This window comes from Muscardinus avellanarius, assembly GCF_963383645.1.
Source record: "Muscardinus avellanarius genome assembly, chromosome: 6".
Lineage (NCBI taxonomy): Eukaryota > Metazoa > Chordata > Mammalia > Rodentia > Gliridae > Muscardinus > Muscardinus avellanarius.
The window spans coordinates 49762595-49784927 of NC_137791.1; the positions used below are offsets into that span (position 1 = coordinate 49762595).

General features: G+C 39.9%; 1 protein-coding gene across 1 annotated transcript in view; it reads left to right on the forward strand.

The window, feature by feature from the left end:
- Window positions 1–22333, forward strand: part of MANBA (mannosidase beta) — a gene marked incomplete at its 3' end in the record, with an annotated part of 141013 nt that overhangs the window by 102255 nt on the left and 16425 nt on the right. Inside the window, exons 11-13 of the mRNA XM_080697738.1 lie at window positions 2170–2337; window positions 7444–7641; window positions 10791–10955. Coding sequence (XP_080553864.1) covers window positions 2170–2337; window positions 7444–7641; window positions 10791–10955 — 531 coding nt within the window. The remainder of the gene's footprint in view (window positions 1–2169; window positions 2338–7443; window positions 7642–10790; window positions 10956–22333) is intronic.

The following is a 22333-nucleotide window of genomic DNA, read 5'->3' on the forward strand; positions in this document are numbered from 1 at the left end:
GTGAGGGAAGATGGCACCCACATGGCTCTGCCTCCGCATTGCGGGCTTGATTTCTGGCCTGTGGTTGTTTCTTCTAGTCTTTTTTTTCCTCTGTCCATTGTGTTTACATTTTTTTATTTCTCTGGTGATGGTGTTTTCTGGCTATGAAAAGCACTGATTTTTGTGGCAACAGAGATCAAGTTTTAGCAGGACTCGTAAACGCTGCTTTTCTTGGTTGCCATCTTCCTGGAAGTCCTCCTCCATTCATTTGTTGATGGAGATCTAGGTTGGTTCCATATTTTGGCTATTACAAACTGTGCTGCTATGTTAATGTAGTTCTCTGATTTCAACCCCTTTGGAAAGATACCCAGGAGTGGTATAGCCAGATTATATGGTGGATCTATTCCCAGTTTTCTAAGGAATCTCCATAGTGGCTGAACTACTTTGCACTCTCACCAACAGTGTAAAAGAGTTCCTCTTCCCCACATCCTCAGCAGCAATTGTTTTTGTTTTATTTCTTTATGCTTTCCACTCTGATTGGTGTTAGATGGAATCTCAGCGTAGTTTTGATTTGCATCTCCCTGATGGCCAGTGATGAAGAACATCTTTTCATGTATCTATTGGCCATTTGTATCTCTTCTTTTGTGAAGTGTCTATTCATTTCAGTTGCCCATTTCTTGATTGGGTTGTTTGTTTTGCTAGTACAGAGTCTTTTGAGCTCTTTGTATATTCTCAATATTAGCCCCCTATCAGAGTGGTGGTCCAGCCATATTTTTTTATACTGTATTTTGAAACAGGGTCTCACTGAGTTGCAAAGGGCCACTAAATAGCTGAGGCTGGCTTTGAACCTGCACAATCCTCCTGTCTCAGCCTTCCAAATGCTAGGATTACAAGCATGTGCCACATGCTTGGCTTTCTTCTGGTAATTTATAAGGAAGAGCCGGGGAACCCTAGTTCCTCTGTCAGTGGTAGTGTTTGGTTTGCTTCATTTGTTTCTTTCAGACTTTAGCTTTCCTGAGAACTGTCTCCTGTAATGCAATGTCTCCCATATTTATTTTCCTGGAACTTTGTTTTTCCAATACTGGGGTTGGAACCAGGGACATTCTACCTCCAAGATACACTCTCAACCCTATTTTATTTTTTATTTTGAAATAGGGTCTCACTGAGTTGCAAAGGGCCTCACTAAGTAGCTGAGGCTGGCCGCGAACCACGATCCTCCTGTCGCAGCCTCCCAAATGCTGGGATTACAAGCATGCACCATTGCGCCTAGCTTCTTGGAATCTTGGAACCTTTTTGTTTTTTTGCGGGTCTGGGGATGGAACCCAGAGGCATTTGAACTCTGAACTACACCCCCTGCCCAATTCTTTATTCTTTATTTTGAAACAGGGTCTCACTGAGTTGCGAAGGGCCTCAGTAGCTTTCTTGGAACCTTTAATGTGGCAATTCAGATAATAAAAGGTTGATTCCTTTATTCATTCATTCATTCATTCATTCATTCATTTATACTGAAGATTGAACCCAGGAGCTTTACATATAAACTATTCTCTCAGCCCTTTTTATTTTGAAATTGGGTCTTGCTAATTTTCTGAGGCTGGCCTCAAATCTGTGAGCCTCCTGTCTCAGACTCCCAAGTACTGGGATTACATGTGTGCATCATCATACCTGGATCTTCCTTCTTTTTGAAAGGAGATTATTATTATCATTATTATTAGTTTTCCTACAGCACAGAAAAGGGACCCTATCTTATCAAGACATACTACATCAAGTTAAAAAAAATCTCAGAGAATTTCTTAAAATGTATTCTTACAAGCTAGGCATGGTGGTACATGCTTATAATCCCAGTATTTGGGAGGCTAAGAAAGGAGAATCTCAGATTTGAGAACAACCTCGGCAAGTAGTGAGACCCTTATCAGCCTAGCAAAGCGCTGTTTCAAAATAAAAATAAAATAGGGACATGGAGTGTAGCTTAGAAGTACAATGCCCCTGGGTTCAATCTCTAGTACCAAAAAAAAAAAAAAAAAAGTGTTCCTACAGCTGACAAGTTAACATGACTGTTCTTTAGTGAGTTTTCTGGCATATAAGAATTTGTGTGCCAAAATGCAATGGCTATGATTTTCAGAATAATTAAGGCTCTACATGTTTTTTAATGTTATGTACTGGAAAATTACTGTATGTTTTCTTACATTTCAGGTCAGGAGGCTGAAGTCTCACCCCTCTCTCATCATATGGAGTGGCAATAATGAAAATGAGGTGTTGCTGGACATGAATTGGTTCCAAATACCGGAAGAGGATTTACCTATCTACCAGAAGGACTATGTGACTCTCTATGTGAAAAACATCAAGAAACTCGTCTTGTCAGTAAGTGCCTTTTTTTTTTTTTTTTTTTTTAGTACTGGGGATTGAACCTAGGGGCATTTTACCTCCAAGCTACACTTTCAGCTGTTTTTATTTTTTTTTTAATCTTGAAACAGGGTTTTGCTAAGTTGCTAAGGCTGGTCTTAAACCTTTGACTCTTCTGTCTCAGCCTCCCAAGTTCTGGGATCACAGGCCTAGACCATCATGTCCAGCTAATACTATATTCTTGAACTTAAAAAAAAAAGAGGTTTCTGAGCCAGGCCTGGTGGCGCACACTTGTAACCCCAGCATTTGGAAGGCTGAGACAGGAGGATTGCAGTTCGAGGCCAGCCTCAGCTACTTAGACCCTTTGCAACTCAGTGAGACCCTGTTTCAAAATAAAGAATAAAAAATAGGGCTAGGGGTGTAGCGTGGAGGTAGAATGCCCCTGGGTTCCATCCACACTACTGAAAAAAAAAAAAAAAGACCTTCTGTGTGCCATGTATGATCTCTGAAATGGAAATATGATGCCTTTCCCACAAGGGCCAGCTTATCTTAAGATGAATTGTAAGTTATAATTGATACTTGCAAATTTCTTTGAAGGACAGTGTTAAGTGCTATTTAATAATTAGCATTGGTAGCATTGTTATTATACCAAAGCGTAGAGTATTTAAAGGAAAAGTATCATGAATCTCCAAAAGAATTAAAGTTAAGAGCCGGGCGTGGTGGCTCACGCTTGCAATCCCAGCCTCGGGAGGCTGAGACAGGAGGATCCGGGTTTGCGGCCAGGCTCAGCTACGTAGTGAGGCCCTCTGCAGCTTAGTGAGACCCTGTTTCAAAATAAAGAATAAAAAATAGGGCTGGGGGTGTAGCGTGGAGGTAGGATGCCCAGGAGTTCAGTCTCCAGCAGCAGCAACACACACACACACACACACACACACACACACACACACGGATTAAAGTTAAAATACTATAGCGATACATGGATACTGATGTTTATAGCAGCACAATTCACAATAGCCAAATTACGGAGCCAACTTAGGTGTCTGTTAGAAGATGAATGGATAATGAAAATGTGCTAATACACACAATGGAGTTTTACTCGGCTATAAAGAACAACAGAATTATTTCATTTTCAGGCAAATGGGTGGAATTAGAGAATATTGCACCGAGATCAGTCAGTTGCAGAAATTCAAGGACAGAATACTTTCTCTCAAATGTGGAAACTAGAAGAACATAGGAAACAAAAGGGACTTGAGGTAATTGAGGTTCAAAACCTGCAAAGTAGTGGCAAGGAATAGGAGGATGGAAGTGGGGAGGGGAAGTAAGAACCGGTGAAGGAAACTGTTTAAATTATGCTGTGCACATGTATACAGGTGTCACTACCAGTCAGCTGCCTGAGGAGGGCTGGGTAGTGGGGAGACCTGAAGGGAATCATACCATACATGTGTGCACGTCCGTCTGAATCTGAACGAAGATGTATAATTACAGTGATTCAATAAAAAAGCACCATGAACCCATCCAGCTACACATTGACTGAAATGATTAATTCGCTATTGCACGTTATGCTTTCTTTGTTATGCCCATTTTCTTGGTTCATCTGATGGCATCTCTTGGTCTAGATGAACATTTAAGATCACAACCTAGAAAGGAATGATCTGTGAGGTTTGAGAGAAAAAACTAGAACTCAAGAACAAATTATTCTTTTTGTGTGTGTGTGGGTCTGGGGATGGAACCCAGGGGCATTCGACCTCTGAGCTACACCCGCTGCCCTATTTTTTAGTCTGTATTTTGAAACCGGGTCTCACTGAGTTGCAGAGGCCTCACTAAGTAGCTGAGGCTGTCCGCGAACCGCGATCCTCCAATCTCAGCCTCCCCAATGCTGGGATTACAAGCGTGCGCCACCACGTCCAGCTAGAATAAATGATTCTTACGTGGAGGCAACTTGTAATGCACCATTAGGCTGGGCAACTTTAGATGGAGGCTTATTAGCAATGTTACTGTCTTAGCTTACACATTTTTCAAGAATCTTGGGGAATGGAGGTCAATAAGTTAAGCTTAATAAATCAAGGCCAGCTGGTCAGTCTTCTGCAATTTTATTTTAAAGCCATTATAGCAATTTTTTCCCTCCATACTGGGAATGGAACCCAGAGCATTCTATCTCTGAGTACATCCCCAGCCCTATTTTTTATTCTTTTTTTTTTTTTTTGTGTGTGTGTGTGTGTGTGTGTGTGGTACTGGGGTGGAACCCAGGGCTTTTCTACCTCCAGGCTATACTCCCAGACCTATTTTATACTTTATTTGTTTTTGGTTTTTTTGGGGTTTTTTTTTTGCGGGTCTGGGGATGGAACCCAGGGGCACTTGACCTCCGAGCTACACCCCCTGCCCTATTTTTTATTCTTTATTTTGAAACCGGGTCTCACTGAGTTGCAGAGGGCCTCACTAAGTAGCTGAGGCTGTCGCAAACCGCAATCCTCCGGTCTCAGCCTCCCGAATGCTGGGATTACAAGCGTGTGCCACCACGCCCGGCTTTTATACTTTATTTGGAAGCAGGGTCTGACTAAATTGCTGAGAGCCTCACTAAGTAGTCAAGGCTTTTATTCTTTGCTTTGAAACAGGGTCTCATGGAGTTGCAAAGGGCCTCACTAAGTAGTAGCTGAGGCTATTCGCGAACTGCTATCTTCCTGTCTCAACCTCCCAAAAGCTGGGATTACCAGTGTGCGCCACCACGCCCGGCCAGCTCTGTACTCTTCCTTCAAAACATTGATCACATTTTCAATTTCCTTATTCAGTGCCTGCTTTCACCATGAGATTACAACCTGCTGTTTTATTTTTTGAATTTAATCAATTAATTCATTTATTGTGATACTGGGAATTGAACCCAGGGGCATTCTATCTCCACGCTATACCCCTAGCACTATGTTTTTTTAATGTTTATTTTGAAAAAATTTCTCACTGGGTTGAGGAGAGTCTCACTACTTGCTGAGATTTTCTCAAGCCTGCCATCCTCCTATCTCAGCCTCCCAAGTACTGGGATTACAGGTTGTGTACCACCACCACACCCAGCTCAACCCACTGTTGCAGAGGTCAGTCACCATGCCTATTCCCTGTTTTTCAGGACATAGAACTACAGGCCTGGCACCCAGTTAATGCTCAAGAAGACTTTACCAAGTCAAGCAGACTTGACCAAGTCATGGGTGTGCGCTCTCTCTCTCTCTCTCTCTCTCTCTCTCTCTCTCTCTCTCTCTCTCTCTCTCTCTCTTCTCTCTCTAGTGCTGAAAATACCTGACATACAGTGGATATATGACAGGTAGTTGCTAAAAGGATGAGCTCACCCAGAGGGTGCCAATAAGTACAACATTTTAAGCTCTACCTGAAAGCTGGGTACATCAAGTATGCACACGCTAGCTATTGTCACAGTATTTGGTGGCTTAAATAAAACAAGTTTACTTCTTACTCATGCTGTAAAATGGCTGTTCCTGGTGGACAGGCATCTCTTCTCTTAGATGTATGTCCCTTCCCTGTTCCAATGATGCCACCTTCTAGGCCCTCACCTGCAAATGGGGGAGAGGTTGAGGAGTTGCATGACCCCACACAGATGTAGTGAGGGCTAAGAGCCTACCTCCTAGAGATAGCACTGTTTTCTGGAAACAGGAACATGAATTTTGGTGAACACTTAACTATCTTGTTCACAGGTTTACTTTTTTCAGTACCTCTATTAAAAAGGTATTATCATGCCGGGCATGGTGGCACATGCTTGTAATCCCCGTGCTTGGGAGGCGGAGACAGGAAGATCGCGCTGGTTTGGAGCCAGCCGTGCTGGCTTAAGAGACCCTGTTTCAAAAAAAAAATTTATATATATATATATATATATATATTAGGTCTGGGAGTGTAGCCCAGAGGTAGAAGGGCTTCCAGGAACCCTAGTACCACCAAAAAAAAAAAAGTATTGTCATTATTCTCATTTTACACATAAGACACTTGGAGGTGTAGACTGTCCAAACATTAATAATAACATTATGATTTGTTTCTGTTTTATTTTTAGTGCTGCTGAAAATTGAACTCAGGGGCATTCTACATCCACGCCACACCCATAGCCCATTTTGGGGGGAAAGAGAGTACTTGGGATGGAACTCAGGATGATTCTACCTCCAAACTATACCCCAGCCCTATTTTTATTCTTTATTTTAATTAATTAATTGATTAATTAATTAATTTTGTGTGTGTGGTACTGGGGGTGGAACCCAGGGGCTTTCTACCTCCGGGCTATACTCCCAGACCTATTTTATATTTTATTTGGAAACAGGGTCTCACTAAGTTGCTGAGAGCCTCACTAAGCAGCTGAGGCTGGCTTCGAACATGTGCGATCCTCCTGTCTCAGCCTCCCAAGCGCTGGGATTACAAGTGTGCACCACCACGCCCAACAAACCAGGATCCTCTTGTCTTAGCCTCCCAAGCGCTGGGATTAGAAGAATGCACCACCACACCTGGTTCCCATTTTTTTTTTCTTTTTTTAAATTTGGAAACAAAGTCTCACTAAGTTGATGAGTATCTTGCTAAATTGTTGAGATTGGTTGCAATCCTGCAGTCCTATGTTCTTGGTCTATCCTGTACAGGTGTGCGCCACCACACCCAACTCTGATTTGGGATTTAAACTCAGGCACATCTGATTCAGGTGCTTCTGTTCTTAACCAGAGGTTCTCAAACGCCCCTGGAGAACACTTGGCATTGTCTGTAGACATTTTAGGGGGTAGGAGAACTACTGGCATCCAGTAGAGATGCTGCTAAATATTCTACAATACATGAGAATACAGTACCCTACTCCCCACAGCCACCCCAAAATATTCAGCTCAAAATGTCAGTAGTACCAACGTTGAGTGAGTGTGCCATACTGTGTGGTGCCTGTGACGCATGGGCGTGGAGGTGAAGTGTGGCGGAAGAGATCAGGTGAAGTGTGGCAGAAGTGTGTCAGCGAGAGGTTAAATGTTAGTCCTGAAGGGATGCAGCGGGAGGGAGATAATTTCCTGTCAGCTACTTGTCACTTCTGGGACTTGATAGTGTTTTTAAAGAAGCGAAAGTACTTTATTGAATGAAAACATTATCCTTAAACCATTTTCTTTCTTTGTGCAGGAAGACAAGAGTCGTCCTTTCGTGAGGTCCAGCCCTTCCAATGGGATTTACTTTTCTAACCCTAACAGCAACAATTTCGGTGATGTGCATTTTTACGACTATTCCAGGGATTGCTGGGATTGGAAAACTTTCCCCAAAGCTCGACTTGTATCTGAATATGGGTATCAGTCTTGGCCTTCCTTTAGTACCTTAGAAAAGGTGAGCCAGTGTTTGATTGATGTTCCAGTGACAGAGAGTGGTCGATTACTAACTAGCCTATGCCACTTCTGAATGATGGTTCAGAAGGTCTAATGAAATGTGCTTCTCATTTAAATGAAAGTTCAGGAAGAAAAGTGAAGAAAATAACTCTTATTTCTTTAAACTTTGGAGAGATAAATTCTTGTCATCTTCATTTTGGAGATGATAACTTTTCTATACTGCTTCTAATTATGTTCCTTCAGGAGCATTTAAAATTAAATTGGAGCTAGTGCTTGCTTAAACCTGACTTAATACACATGAAACTAATTCTTGTATTTTCTGTAATCTTTTATTTTGCTTTTTTTTTTGGTGCTGAGGATTAAGCCCAAGAGCTTTCTACCTCCAAGCCATCCTCCAAACCTCTTTTACTCTTTATTTGAAAAAAGAGGGCCTCACTAATTTGCTAAGGCTGTCCTCGAATCTGGGATCTACTGTGTGTCAGCCTCCCAAGTTCTGGTATTACAGGCATGCGCCACCACACCTGGCTTAATTTCTATAATCTTATAACTGTTTTTATCGTTGATATATATATATATATATATATATATATATATATATATATATATATATATTAGAATTAGGCATTTCACTAAGAGAGGTGAATATGATAAATAAATCTTTGTCTAATGTTATCAAGTTTATCTTTTTTCCTCTTCCTCTCCCCCCCTTTTTCCCTTTCTCTTCCTTTTTTCCTTCCTTGGATTGAACCCAGGGGCATTCTGCCTCTGAGCTACACCTCCAACCCTATTTTATTTTTTTTTTAATTTAAAAACAGGATCTCAGTGACTGCTAAATTGCTGAGACGGCCACAAACCTGCTATTTCTCCCCACCCCACCCCGTGCCACTGCCCGGTCTCAGCTCCTTTTCCTTTGTGCTGTTATATTTGGTTTTCTGTATGCATTTCCATGTTCTATCTTCTGAAAAAATTTAGCTTCAGAGCTGTGTGTGTTCTTTTTACAGAGCTTTATTGAGATATAATTATCTTGCCATACAACTTACACATTTAATATGCACAATTCAGTGGTCGTCAGTATATCCATAGCGTTGTGCAGCTATGACCACAAGCTCATTTAGAATATTTTCCAAAGAAACCCCAAGCCCAGTAGCAGCTACTCTCCATTCTGTGCTGCCCCTCCTTCTGCAGCCCTAGGCACTGGATCTTGAGACTGGCTTCTTTGATTTACATAATGCTCTCAAGGTCCATCTTGCCATACCATGTTTTATGTGGTATATCATTACTTTTTATTGCTGAGTATATTCTGTTGGACAGATTTTTCACATTTTGTGTATCCACTTATCTGTTAACAGTCTTTTGTGTTATTTCCGTCTTCTGACAAGTATGAATAATACTAGCATGAACATCTGCATACATGTTTTTGTGTGAACATATGTCTTCATATACTGGGTGTACACCTATGAGTGGAATCACTCAGTCACACGGTAAGACTAAGTTTAACATTTTGAGGAACTAATAAGTTATTTTTCATAGGGACTGTACTATTTTCTGTCCCTACTAGCAATATATTAGGACTCGAATTTTTCTGCATCATTACCAACACTTTTTTTCCATTTTTAAAAACATTTCCCTGTAATATACATATACAGAAAATTTGCTTTTCTTTGATAGTTGATTATGTTTCATTTGTATATCTTCCTTTAAGAAGTGTGTATTCAAATTCTTTGCCTATTTTTAAGTTGAGTTTTTTTGTCTTCTTATTGAGTTATAAATTTTTCAAATCTATTCTGGATGTATTTTCCCCTAGTCTTCAAGTTATAATTTTATGAACTTGATGTCATTTAAATCACTAAAAAATTTTAATTTTTAAAAATTTTCAATTTTGCTGGGTGTGGTTGCACATGCTTGTAATCCCAGCGGTTGGGTGGCTGAGACAGGAGAATAGTACAGGTTCGAAGCCAACCTCAGCTACTTAGTGAGGCTCTCAGCAACTTATGAGACCCTATGAGACTTAATGAGACCTTATTTCCAAATAAAGATCTGGGAGTATAGCCTAGAGGTAGAAAACACCCTGGGTTTCACCCCCAGTACCACACAAAAATTTTTTTTCAATTTTGAGCTTTTAGTGTTATATCTTAGAAATCCAAATGACTAAAATATAAGGATTTTAAGAAATAAAAAATCCAAATTACCTTACGATGTTGTTTTCTAGAAATGTTATAGTTTTAGCTCTTGTATTTAGGGCTGTGATCCATTTTGAGTTGGTTGTTCCTCTGTGGTCTGAGGTAGGTATCTAGATTCACCCTTTTGCCTGTGGGTAGCCGGTTGTTGTAACGTTGTTTATTGGTGCACAGCTTTTAAAAACTTGCTTTTTAAAGAAGGGTATTATGATTGGATTGTGTCATCAACTGTGTCAATTTTGAGCATTTGAAAAGTTTTGTAGTCACTAAGAAACAAGTATTGTGAGCAAGCCCTTGGACATTTACTATTGTAATAGTGATATTTTATTCCACTTCAAGAACTGTGACAGTTTTAACAGAATTTCAATTGTATTCTATTGATTTTTGGGCAAACTAATAACATAAAATGATATTTACCTAAATAGATGAGATTGTATTATAAAATTCAAGTATTATGTTTTGAAAGGCAAGGTTTTTGAGAGACCACAATGTAACTTTCTAGGTTTGAACAGGGAGGTCATAGATTCCAAATACTTGTTTTTTATTTTTTATTTTTGCAGTACTGGGTATTGAACCCAGGGCACTCTTCCTCCGAGCTACACCCCAGCCCTATTTTTTTATTCTTTATTTCAAAACAGGGTCTCACTGAGTTGCTGAGGGCCTCACTAAGTACCTGAGGCGGGCCAAGAACCGCGATTTTTCTGTCTCAGCCTCCCGAATGCTGGGCTTACAAGCGTGTGCCACCACACCTGGCTTCCAAGTACTCGTTTTACCGTTGTACTTTGCTCAAGCCCAGTTTTTCACCAATAACAAATACGATGGCCAAAATACTTGTAAAATTAGAGCTATAGAATAAAGCTTTAGCTCTTTTCCAATACTTGGGGTAGGTACTTTCTAGGTATGTCAGAAACTTATAGAAAAGTCATTTTACTACTAACTTCCTAATCTGTAACTCTTATTTTTTATTCAAAAGGTCTCATCTGCAAAGGACTGGGCTTATGATAGCAAATTTTCCCTTCATCGACAACATCATGAAAATGGTAACAATGAAATGCTCAATCAGGTTAAATATCATTTCAGACTCCCCCAAAGTACAGACCCATTGAGCACATTTAAAGATACCATCTATCTCACTCAGGTGAGTCATTTTTACTGTGGGATTGAAGAGGTTTCTGCCATTAACATAGAGATCATTTTGATTTTGTAGGCCTTATGTCGTGGAAAATTTTCAGGTTTTCATTCTGATTAAGGATTTTTTTCTTCACAATACACTTATGATAATGCATAAAAATTAACATAGTTAATTTTGGCCTTTGTTTCCTCTTACAAGAACAGTTTCTAAAGTTGTAAAACAAATGTGCATTAAAGTGTTCCCTAGAAGCCTGGCGTGGTGGCGCACACTTGTAATCGCAGCATTTGGGAGGCTGAGCCCTGAGGATCGGACAGCCTCAGCTACTTAGTGAGGGCCTCCGCAACTCAGTGAGACCCTGTTTCAAAATAAAAAATAGGGCAGGGGGTGTAGCTTGGAGGTTGAATGCTCCTGGGTTCCATCCCCAGATTCCCCCCCCCCCCAAATATTGTTCCCTAGAGCCAGGTGCAGTGGTGCACACCACACCTGTTATTTCAGTACTTGGGAGGCTGAGACACAAGAGTCGTAGGTTGGAAATTAGTCTCAGCAGTTTAGCAAGACTCTCAGAAACCTAGCCAGACCCTCTTTCAAAACAGAAAATAAGCCGGGCGTGGTGGCCCACGCTTGTAATCCCCGCGCTTGGGAGGCAAAGACAGAAGGATCGCACAGGTTTGAAGCCAGCCACACTGGCTTAGGAGACCCTGTTTCCAAAAATAAAATAGGTCTGGGAGTGTAGCCCGGAGGTAGAAGGGCTTCCAGGAACCCCAGTACCACCAAAAAAATGAAAAAATATAAAGGGCTGGGGTATGGCTCCGGGATAGGGTGCCCCTGAGTTCAATCTCCAGTACCACATAAACAAAACAAAGCAAAATAACATAACTCCCGAGTTTAAGATTACTATAAAGATTCAGTAATTAAGACAGTGTCATTTCTGAAGAATAAAGCACAGTTGCAGAGGATGCAGAAGAGGCTGTAGAAATGGACTCATCCATGATAGGCTCGCCTGACTTACGGCCATGATGCCACCGGAATCCAGTGGGAAAAGGAGAGTTTTAAAACAGTGCTATTTTATTTATTTATTTTAATTTTAAGTTTTTGAAGCACTAGGGAACAAACCCAGGGATATTCTACCCCTGAGCTACACCCCCAACCCTATTTTCTATTCTTTTTGTGTGTGTGTGTGGGGGGGGTCTGGGGATGGAACCCAGGGATATTCGACCTCTGAGCTACACCCCCTGCCCTAGTTTTTATTCCTTATTTGGAAACAGTCTCACTGAGTTGTGGAGGGCCTCACTAAGTAGCTGAGGCTGTCCCTGCAAACCGTGATCCTCGGGTCTCAGCCTCTCGGATGCTGGGATTACAAGCATGTGCTACACCTGGCTATTTTCTATTCTTTATTTTGAAACAGAGTCTCACTATGTTGTGCTGAGACTGGCCACAATCGTCCTGTCTCAGCCTCCCAAATCCTGGGATTACAAGCGTGCACCACCATGCCTGGCATGACAGTGCTATTTTAAATGAATACCTTTATGGGTAAATAAATGAACCTTGATTCCATATAAAAACTAACTTAATTACCAATCAAAGATTCACACATGGAAGGTTTTCTCTCCAGCAGGAGGGGGAGGTAAGAGTGATTGGAGCAGGGCCATTCAAATGTGAAAGGTGCTATAGTAAAGTTTCCGGGAGAAAACATGGAAAAATATCTTTATGACTTTGGGACTGGCAAAGAGTTATGAAAGAAAATATTGATAAACTGTATTTCATCAAAATCATGGGCTTCTGGTTTTTTGGGGGGAGGGGTACTGAGGTTCCTGGAAACCCTGTACCTTCGGGCTACACTCCCAGACCTATTTTATACTTTTTTTTTTTTTAATTTGGAAACAGGGTCTCTTAAGCCAGCATGGCTTCAATCCTCCTGTTTCTGCCTCCCAAGTGCAGGGATTACAAGCATGCCGCAACCACGCCCAGCTAACCATGGGCTTCTGAATATTAAAACTATCACTAAGAAAGAGAAAAGGCAAGCTACAGATTAGGGACCAATAGTTGCAATTCACATTTCTCTCTCTACCTCCCCACAGAGATCAAAACCAGAGCTTTGTGTGTGCCAAACAAGGACTTGACTATTCACCTGTTCTCTTAGCCAGCATTCATGTATCTGATAAAAGATATTCATAGTGGTTCTACCTTTGAGATACTCTCCCAGCCCTATTTATTCATTTATTTATTATTTGGTACTGGGGATGGAACCCAGGGGCATTCTGTCTCTGAGCTACATACACCCCTATCCCTATTTTATTTTTATTTTGAAACAGGGTCTCATTAGGGTGATGAGAGTTTCACTACTTGCTGAGGCTATCCTCAAAGCTGTGATTATCCTGTCTCAGCTACCCAAGTACTGGGATCACAATCATGTGCTGCCATGCCTAGCTATTATTTATTTATTTATTTATTTATTTATTTTTGCAGTACTTGGGGTGGAATGCAGGGGCTTTTCTACCTCCAGCTATACTCTCAGAACTATTTTATACTTTATTTGGAAACAGGATCTCACTAAGTTGCTGAGAGCCTCCCTGAAGAGCTGAAGCTGGCTTCAAACCTGTGCAATTCTCTTGTCTCAGCCTCCCAAGCACTGGGATTACAAGCATGCGCCACCACTCCCAGCTTTAATTTTTATTTTGATACAGGGTCTCACTAAGTTGCTAAGATTCTCACTAAGTTGCTGAGGCTGTCTTTGAACCTGGGATTCTCCTGGAGTTTATAGGCTGCATGTACTGGGATTACAGACTACACCACCAGGCCTGGCTGGACCTATGTTTTCTTTCAGGGCAGAAAATATATGAATGGAATTTCTGAGTTATATAAGCAACTTATGTTTAGCTTTTAAAGTTAACTCCCAAACGGCATTTTGGATAATATTTTCTTCTTAGTGTTTGCATATTACTTTTTAAATTTGCCTATTTTATTTCATAAGGCTGTGACTATACATAAGATGTTACCTGATGCTATTTTTGCCATACTTCTTTCAAGTTCCTAGACAGACAGTCAGAGCCTAATCTTAATCCTATTGGTTGATATGAAATAGATCAGAAGTTTTTGTTAAACTGGATCACATCATAATTTTTCCAATCTTAGTTTCTAAAAGTGTACTATTTTTATTTTTAATTAATTAATTAATTTGTTGTGGGTCTGAGGATAGAACCCAGGGGCATTTGACCTCCAAGCTATGCCCCCTGCCCTAATTTTTATTCTTTAATTTGAAACAGGATCTCACTAAGTTGCAGAGGGCCTCACTAAGTAGCTGAGGCTGTCTGTGAACCGCGATCCTCCATTCTCAGCCTCCCGAATGCTGGGATTACAATCGTGTGCCACCACGCCTGGCGAGTGTGCTAATTTTATCCATATGTGTGCTCACTCCTCTCATCAATTTTCTTCTGTATGGAAACAGAGATCACTGTGTAGAAGCTGAAGCAGGAAGTGGAGAGCCAAAGGCATAATGTGTTTCAGAGGCTGATGAAATGCTTAAGAGAATTTTAGTGTTTCAACCATAATTGTACAAGTTAGAAGGGTTTTACCAGTGTGATGAGTAATTCCTGAACTTACCTGATATATGAGGTTAAAGGTCGTGATGATATTCTGTTTTTTTTTAAATTTTATTGGTGCATTATGTTCATATATCATAATGGTGTAAAAAACTTGTGTGACATACATGTACACATCACCCATTTAGCCCCTACCCAATTCCCACCCCATTCCCTCCCCATCCCTCCTTCCCATGCTTGGCTTAGTGGTTGACTTCGATATGTTTAAGTACATTGTGTGCTTTAGAGAATTTCCTTCTTCCCACTCCCATCCCCTCATTTAGGTTGTCTTTTTTGCTCCTCGATAGGATTTCATTTTTCATCTAGAGTTCCTCCTATGACCCATTTCTCCTTAGCTTTCACATATTAGGGAAAGCATCAGATTTCTTATTTTTTGTGATTGACTAATCTCACTTAGCATAATGTCCTCCAGTTCTATCCATTTCCCTGAAAATGATGTAATTGTGTTTTTTTATGGCTGAATAAAATTCCATTGTGTACATACCCCACAGTTTTGAAATCCATTCATCTGTTGATGGACATCTTGGCTGGTTCCATAGTTTGACTATGATGAATTGTGCAGCTGTGAACATAGATACACATGCATTAGTTTGGTAGTTTGGTTTCTTTTCTTTTGGGTAGATACCCAACAGTGGTATTGCTGGATCAAATGGTAGATTTGTTCCCATTCTTCTGAGGATCCTCTATACTGCTTTCCAAAGTAGCTGCACTAATTTGCAATCGCACCAACAGTGTTCTAGAGTTCCCACTTCTCCACATCCTCGCCAGCATCTGTTGTTGTTTGTGTTTTGAATGATTGCCATTCTAGTTGGAGTTAGGTGAAATCTCAGGGTAGTTTTGATTTGCATCTCTCTGATTGCCAATGATGTTGAGCATTTTTCATGCATTTATTGGCCATTTGAATTTCTTCTTTCGTGAAGTGTCTATTTAGTTCGCTTGCCCATTTTTTGTTTGGATTAATTGTTTTTTTTAGTGTTGAGTTTCTTGAGTTCTCTGTATATTCTAGGTATTAGTCCTCTATCGGAAGGGTAGGTAGCAAAAATCTTTTCCCATTCTGTTGGCTCTCGATTGAGGTTCTTGATAGTTTCCTTTGCTGAATAGAAGCTCTTCAGTTTCATGCAATCCCACATATTGATTCGCCTTTTAATTTGTTGTGCCTTTAGGGTCTTGTTGAGAACGTGTTTATCTGTGCCTATGTGTTGCAGTGTTGGACCGAAATAGTTTGAGGAATATTGGGGTTAGCTCTTCTATAAAGGCTTTATAGAATTCACTTGGAAAACCATCTGGTCCTGGGCTTTTCTTTGATGATAAGCTTTTTATTGCTGTTTCAATCTCTTTGATTGTTATTGGTTGGTTTAAAATTTCTATATCTTTTTGACTCAGCTTAGGAAGGTTGTATTTATCTAGAAAGTTGTCAATTTCCTCCAGATTTTCCATTTTGTTGGAGTATAGTTTCTCAAAGTAGTTTCTGGTAATCCTCTGATTTCTACACTGTTAGTAGTAATGTCTTCTTTTTTATCTCTTATCTTCATAATTTGGGTTGATTCTCTCTTTTCTTTAGTTAGTGTGGCTAATGGTTTATCTATCCTGTTAATTTTTTCAAGAAACCAGCTTTTAGTTTTGTTGATTTTCTGTATTGTTTTTTTATTCTCTACTTTGTTAATTTCTGCTCTAATTTTAATAATTTCCTGTCTTCTGCTGGCTTTGGGGTTCGATTATTCCTGAATTTCAAGGGCTTTGAGGTGTGTTATTAGGTTATTTATTTGAAGATTTTCTGTTTTTCTTATGTGAGCACTCAGTGCTATAAATTTTCCTCTTAATACTGCCTTCAAAGTGTCCCAGAGGTTTTGATATGTTGTTTCTTTATTTTCATTTGTTCCTAGAAATTTCTTGATTTCACTTCTTACGTCTTCTATGACCCATTCTTTATTCAGAAGTGTGCTGTTCAGTTTCCACATGTTTATGTTGTTTCTCTGGGTCTTCTTATAGTTGGTTTCTAGTTTCATTCCATTATGGTCTGAAATGACACAGGGAAGTATGTAACATTTTTTGAATTTGCCAGTGCTCTTTTGTGGCCCAGGATGTGACCTGTTTTGGAGAAGGTTCTGTGAACAGCTGAGAAAAATGTAAACTCCGCTGTAGTTGGGTGAAATATTTTATATATGTCCAACAGGTCCATTTGATTAATGGTGTTCTTTAGTTCTGAGGCATCTCTACTGACCCTTTGTCTGGAAGATCGGTCTAATGTTGTGAGAGGTGTGTTGAAGTCTCCCAGTATTATTGTATTGGGATTTATGTGTGACTTCATGTCACAAAGATTTTTTTTTTTATGAAAGTAGCTGCACCTATGTTTGGGGCATAGATGTTGATTATTGTTATTTCCTCTTGCTGGATTATTCCTTTTACCAGTAAAATTTGACCTTCTTTGTCTCTTCTAGTAGGTTTGGGTTTGAAGTCTAACTTGTCTGATATCATCGGTGCTACTCCTGCTTGTCTTCGAGTACCATTAGCATGAATTACCTTGTTCCAGCCCTTTACCTTGAGTTTGTTCCTATCTTTACTTGTAAGGTGTGTTTCTTGTAAGCAGCAGATGGATGGATTCTGGGTTTTTATCCATTTTGCCACTTTACGTCTTTTTATCAGGGAGTTGAGGGCCTTTACATTCAGTGTGATTATTGAGAGATAATTTTTAATTCCTAACATGTCAATATTTTATTTCTTTTTGAAATACTGTTTATTCTTCTTTGTTTAGTTGTCTGGTGGATGGAAAATCTTGTTTGTCTGGTTCTGGTGTGTATTACCTATTTCTTCTTTGTAGTTACTCTCTTTGAGTATTTTCTGTAGCACTGATTTTGAAGACATAAATTCCTTCAGTTTCTGTTTGTCATGGAAGTTTCTTATTTCCCCATCTAATTTGATAGATAGTTTTGCTGGGTAGGAAAGTTTTGTCAAGAAATTGTTATATTTCAGATTTTGGAACATGTTAGTTCAAGCCCTTCTGGCTTTTGTTACTTGGTTTGGGAAGTCTGGAGTGATTCTAATTGGTTTGCCTCTGAATGTCACTTGGCCTTTTGTTTTTGTTGCTTTTAAGATTCTCTCCTTGGCTTCTACATTGGTTATTTTGACAATTATGTACCGTGGGGAACCTCTTCTCTGGTTTTGTCTAAAGGGAGTTCTATAAGTTTCCTGGACCTGTGTATTGATCTCTTGCTCTATGTTTGGGAATTTTTCTGCTATTACTTTTTTGAAGAGATTATTGATCCCTTTGGTTTCACCTTCTTTTCCCTCCTCTAGTCTGATTATTCTTAGGTTAGCTCTCTTAAAATGGGCCCATATTTCTTCAATGTGAAATTCCTGCTGTCGGATTTTTTTTCTAAGTTATAAATTATGCATTCATTTTTGGAGTGATCATCTTCTAGGAGCCAGATTCTATTCTCCATGTGGTCTAATTGATTGTTTATTGTTTGAATTAATGCCTTTACTTCACTGATTGCATCCTTTATTTCTTTTAGACTCTAAATTCTTTTCAAAGGTCCTGTATGATTTCTACAATTATATTTCTGATTTGATCTTCTGGAGATCTCTGAATTTCTGTGTTACCAGGTTCTGATATTGTGGGGTTGTGGGCATTCATTTCTCCATTGTTGTTCCTCTTTCCCATGATTTCAGAAGTTTGTGCCTTCTCTGGGTTCTTCTCCGGGTCACTATGACTTCACTTATGGTGCTCTGGATCTCTGGAGTTTGTTGTAATCCCAGCTGCCACTACTCCTTTACTGGGTTGTATCTCAAAGTCTCAGACCCAGAGAGTTAATTGAGGTTGTGCGAGACCATGGGGGTGCTGGGCTGGGCGTTTTCTCATGGGGAGCTGTGGCTAGGGTGTGGAATCTCTTCCACTGCTACCCCTTCACTGGGTTGGATTGCAAAATCTCACACCCAGGGAGATTATCCAAGCTGCGCAAGTCTCTGGGCTTGCAGTCCTGGGATTTCTCCTTTAAGGGCCGCAATTTCACTTATGGTTGTTGTGTACGCTGATCTGGAGCTGTCACGGTCATGGTGAACTCGTCACCACTGCTGGCAGTATGGCACTGCTGCCACGCCCTTGGCTGTGAGGCTGGCGTATTTCTTTTCTGGTTTTGAGCTCCGTTCTGAATCCCTGGAGGGCGTGATGAGCTTGGCCACTGGAAGTTTTAGATGTTCTTTACACTGAAAAAACTGCTGAATTACACTCGAAGGATCTGCAGCTGCTCACTTCAGTTTCTTGTTTACCTTTCCTCTCTGGATGATGGTGCTGTGAGGGAAGGTGGTGCTGGCATGGCGTCTGCCACCTCAGTATGGGCTGGTTTCCTTTTTGGTCACTGGTTGTTCTTCTAGTCTTCTTTTTCTCTGTCCCTTGTATTTACAGTTTTTATTTCTCTGCTGATAGTGTTTTCTGGCTATGAAAAGTGCTGATTTTGTGGCAATAGAGATAGAGTGTTAGCAGGACTCATAATCACTGCTTTTCTTGGTCGCCATCTTTCTGGAAGTCATGGTGGGTTTTTTTTGTTCAGTGTTTTGATTTATAAATTAGGTTAGTCCTTATTCAGGTGTGTGCATGCACAGGTGGGTGTTTTTGAGTGAGTGTGTATGTGTGTGAGAGAGAGACACATTTTAGCTGTTGCTTTCAATTTGGTTTTCCTTTTTCTAGCTGTTTATTTTATTACTGTTACCTTATTCTTTTCCCTTAAGAACATATCCAAAGACCTCACGGAAATGTTTTTTTCTGAACTCATTAGCATTCAAGGTACACAGTTAGGTGGTGGGCATAAATGTGATACCTGTTTTTGTTGCTGATGGGCTTTGTTTGAGAATTTAGCCTTCTTGTCCTGTTGAGCCACAGATCAGAACTGGACTTGTCCTTAGGCAGCTTTTACTTCTACCTTGGCACTTACTAGTTTTATATTAGACAGGATCTGCAGTGAAAAAAGTCAGAATTGGGAATTTTTGGGGTTTGTTTATAGTTTAGATTTTCTTGACTGCAATGCAGAAAAGAAATGTTAGGATAAAAATATTTTTCTTTGTTACTTTGATATTTGAACTATTATCTTTATTCTGTTTATCAACAGTACAAGCCTTCTCCCATCCATGCTCTATTTCCCATCTTACTCCTTCTTCTCTTTCTCATAGTCTCTCATACTGTTTTGAAGAGCATAATATTTGCCTGTGCACCACTTTTTAAAAAAACACATTCTATTAATTAACCAAATTTTGTAACTGTCAAAAAAGTTTAGGCTGAGAAAGCTGTAGCTAAATTTCTTTACATCTAGAACTTTTCTGAACACATATTTACAATCTCAAGTAAGCTCTTGCCTCATCAATTCTAAGATTCCCAAGTCATCTTTTCTCACCTCTCATGGTCCTTCCTCTCTTATATTGTTATCTTGTATTTCAAATAGCCCCAGACATACCTGCTTAATCAATGCTGCAGAGATGTGACATCATTGGTCATTCATAAAATGCAAGTCAGAATCTGATTTGTGTTGTAAATGAGTACTATTCACACCCTATAGAATATCTAGAAATAAGAAAAAACAGTATTGGCACAGATGTGGAGATAATGAGAACTTTTATAAATACAGCTCATGGGAATATAAAATGCCTAACTGCTGTGCAAAGCAGCCCGTCAGTTCCTTAAATATTAGACATGTAAATGTTACCATATGACCCAGCAATTCTACTCTTAGGTATATACTCAAGAAATAAAAAACACAAAAGCCAGCTATGGTGGTGTGGTGCACACTTGTAATCCCAGTACTTGGGAGGCTGAGACAGGAAGGATCACAGGTTTGAGTACAGCCTCAGCTACTTAGTGAGGCCCTCTGCAACTTAGTGAAACCTTGTTTCAAAGTAAAGAATAAAAAGGGGAAAAAATAGGGCTGAGTGTGTAGCTTAGAGGTTGAATGCCCTGGGTTCAAGCCTCGGTACCACACAAACACACACACACAAAAGAAAACTGAAAACACATGTTCACATAGATGTTGCATATAGATGTTCACATCAGCATTTTTCATAGTAGCCCAAAAGTGCAAACAGCCTAAATGTTTAATAGCTGATGAATAAGTAAACAAGAAGTGACATATTCATAGTGAAGAAATAATATTCAGAAATAAAAAGGTGAAATACTGATACATGCTACCACATGAATAAATCTTGAGAACATGTGGAGTGAAGGAAGCCAGTCACAGAAATCATCACATACAGGCCAGGTGTGGTGGTGCATACTAGTAATTCCAGTACTTGGGAGGCTGAGACAGGAGGATCACAGGTTTGAAGCCAGCCTTCACAACTTAGTGACTCTGTTTCCAAATAAGAAATAAAAATCAGTCTGGAGGTTTATTTATTTATTTATTTATTTATTATACTGTGGATAGAACCCAGGGGCATTCTACCTATGAGGTATAACCCCAGCCCTAGTTTTTAGCCTATTTATTTTTTGAAACGATCTCACTGAGTTGCAAAGGGCCTCGGTAAGTAGCTGAGGCTGTCCGCGAACTGTGATCCTCCAGTCTCCGTCTCCTGAATGCTGGGATTACATGTGTGCGAGGCTGGGAGTCAGCAAATTCATAAAGGTAAAAGTTATGGATTAGATTTTTATGGTTTTCAGAATCAGGAGAGGAGAAAAGTGGGGAGTGACTGCGAACTGGTAGGGTATGTTCATTGGAGGTGGGGTGATAAAAATACTTTGGATAGTGGAAAGATTTCCAGAACCTTGTGACTATAATAAGACCTTCTGAATTATAAACCCTAAAAGACTGAATTTTAGAGAGCTGGGCATCGTGGTGCACACTTGTTATCCCATCATTTGGGAGGCTGAGACAGGAGGATCGGGGTTCACGGACAGCCTCAGCTACTTAGTGAGGCCCTTTGAAACTCAGTGAGACTCTGTTTCAAAATAATGAATAAAAACTAGTGTTGGTGCTGTAGTTTGGAGGTAGAATGCCCCTGGTTTCCATCCCTAGTACCACAAAAGAAAAAAAAACCCAGTCTTTTTACTGAATTTTATGTGATAAGTAAATTATATCTTACTTTAAAAGATTTTGGAAAATCTTTATTATCAGGACAAATTAAATAAATAAAGTATCTAAAAACTTGGGGGACTTAGTCACATGGCTATTCCTATTTCCAAGGGTTGGGAGTATGTTTCTGGAAAAGATAGCCTTGCTCTAATTCCAACTGGGACCTAGATCTTGGTTTCTTAGTCCAATTTCTTTTCAGTGTACCATCTGTCTCTTTTAGGAGACTGATTTCATAAGTGCAATCAAGCAATCTGCTGAAAGTAGGCATATTTTTAAAACTAAAATAAGATTTGTCCGCTGACAGCGGGACTGAGTAACCTAGGAAATGACTAAGCATTCATCTTTCTTATATGTAAAGATTGCCCTCTTTAGGAAAGGATGCATCAGTGCATAAATATAGATGCATTTTTAAAAGAAAGGACATTTCCAGAGATTTTACAGAAAACTCTAATTGTATAATATCTTTTTAAGAAGTACAGTGGGCAATAGCCTCTGCGTTTTTATGAATAAAAGTGCATGTGTTATCTTTTCCTCACTGTAACCAATATCTGAGTTGATGAACTTATACAGAGAGAAGTTTATTTGGGCTCACAGTTTTAGAGATTTTAGTTCATAACTGGTTGGCCCCATTGCTCTGGACCCGTGGCAGCACATCAGGGCAGGAGTGTCTGGCAGAACAGAACTGCTCACCTCATGGCAGGAAGCAAATGGCAGTAGGCGATTGGGGTCCTAC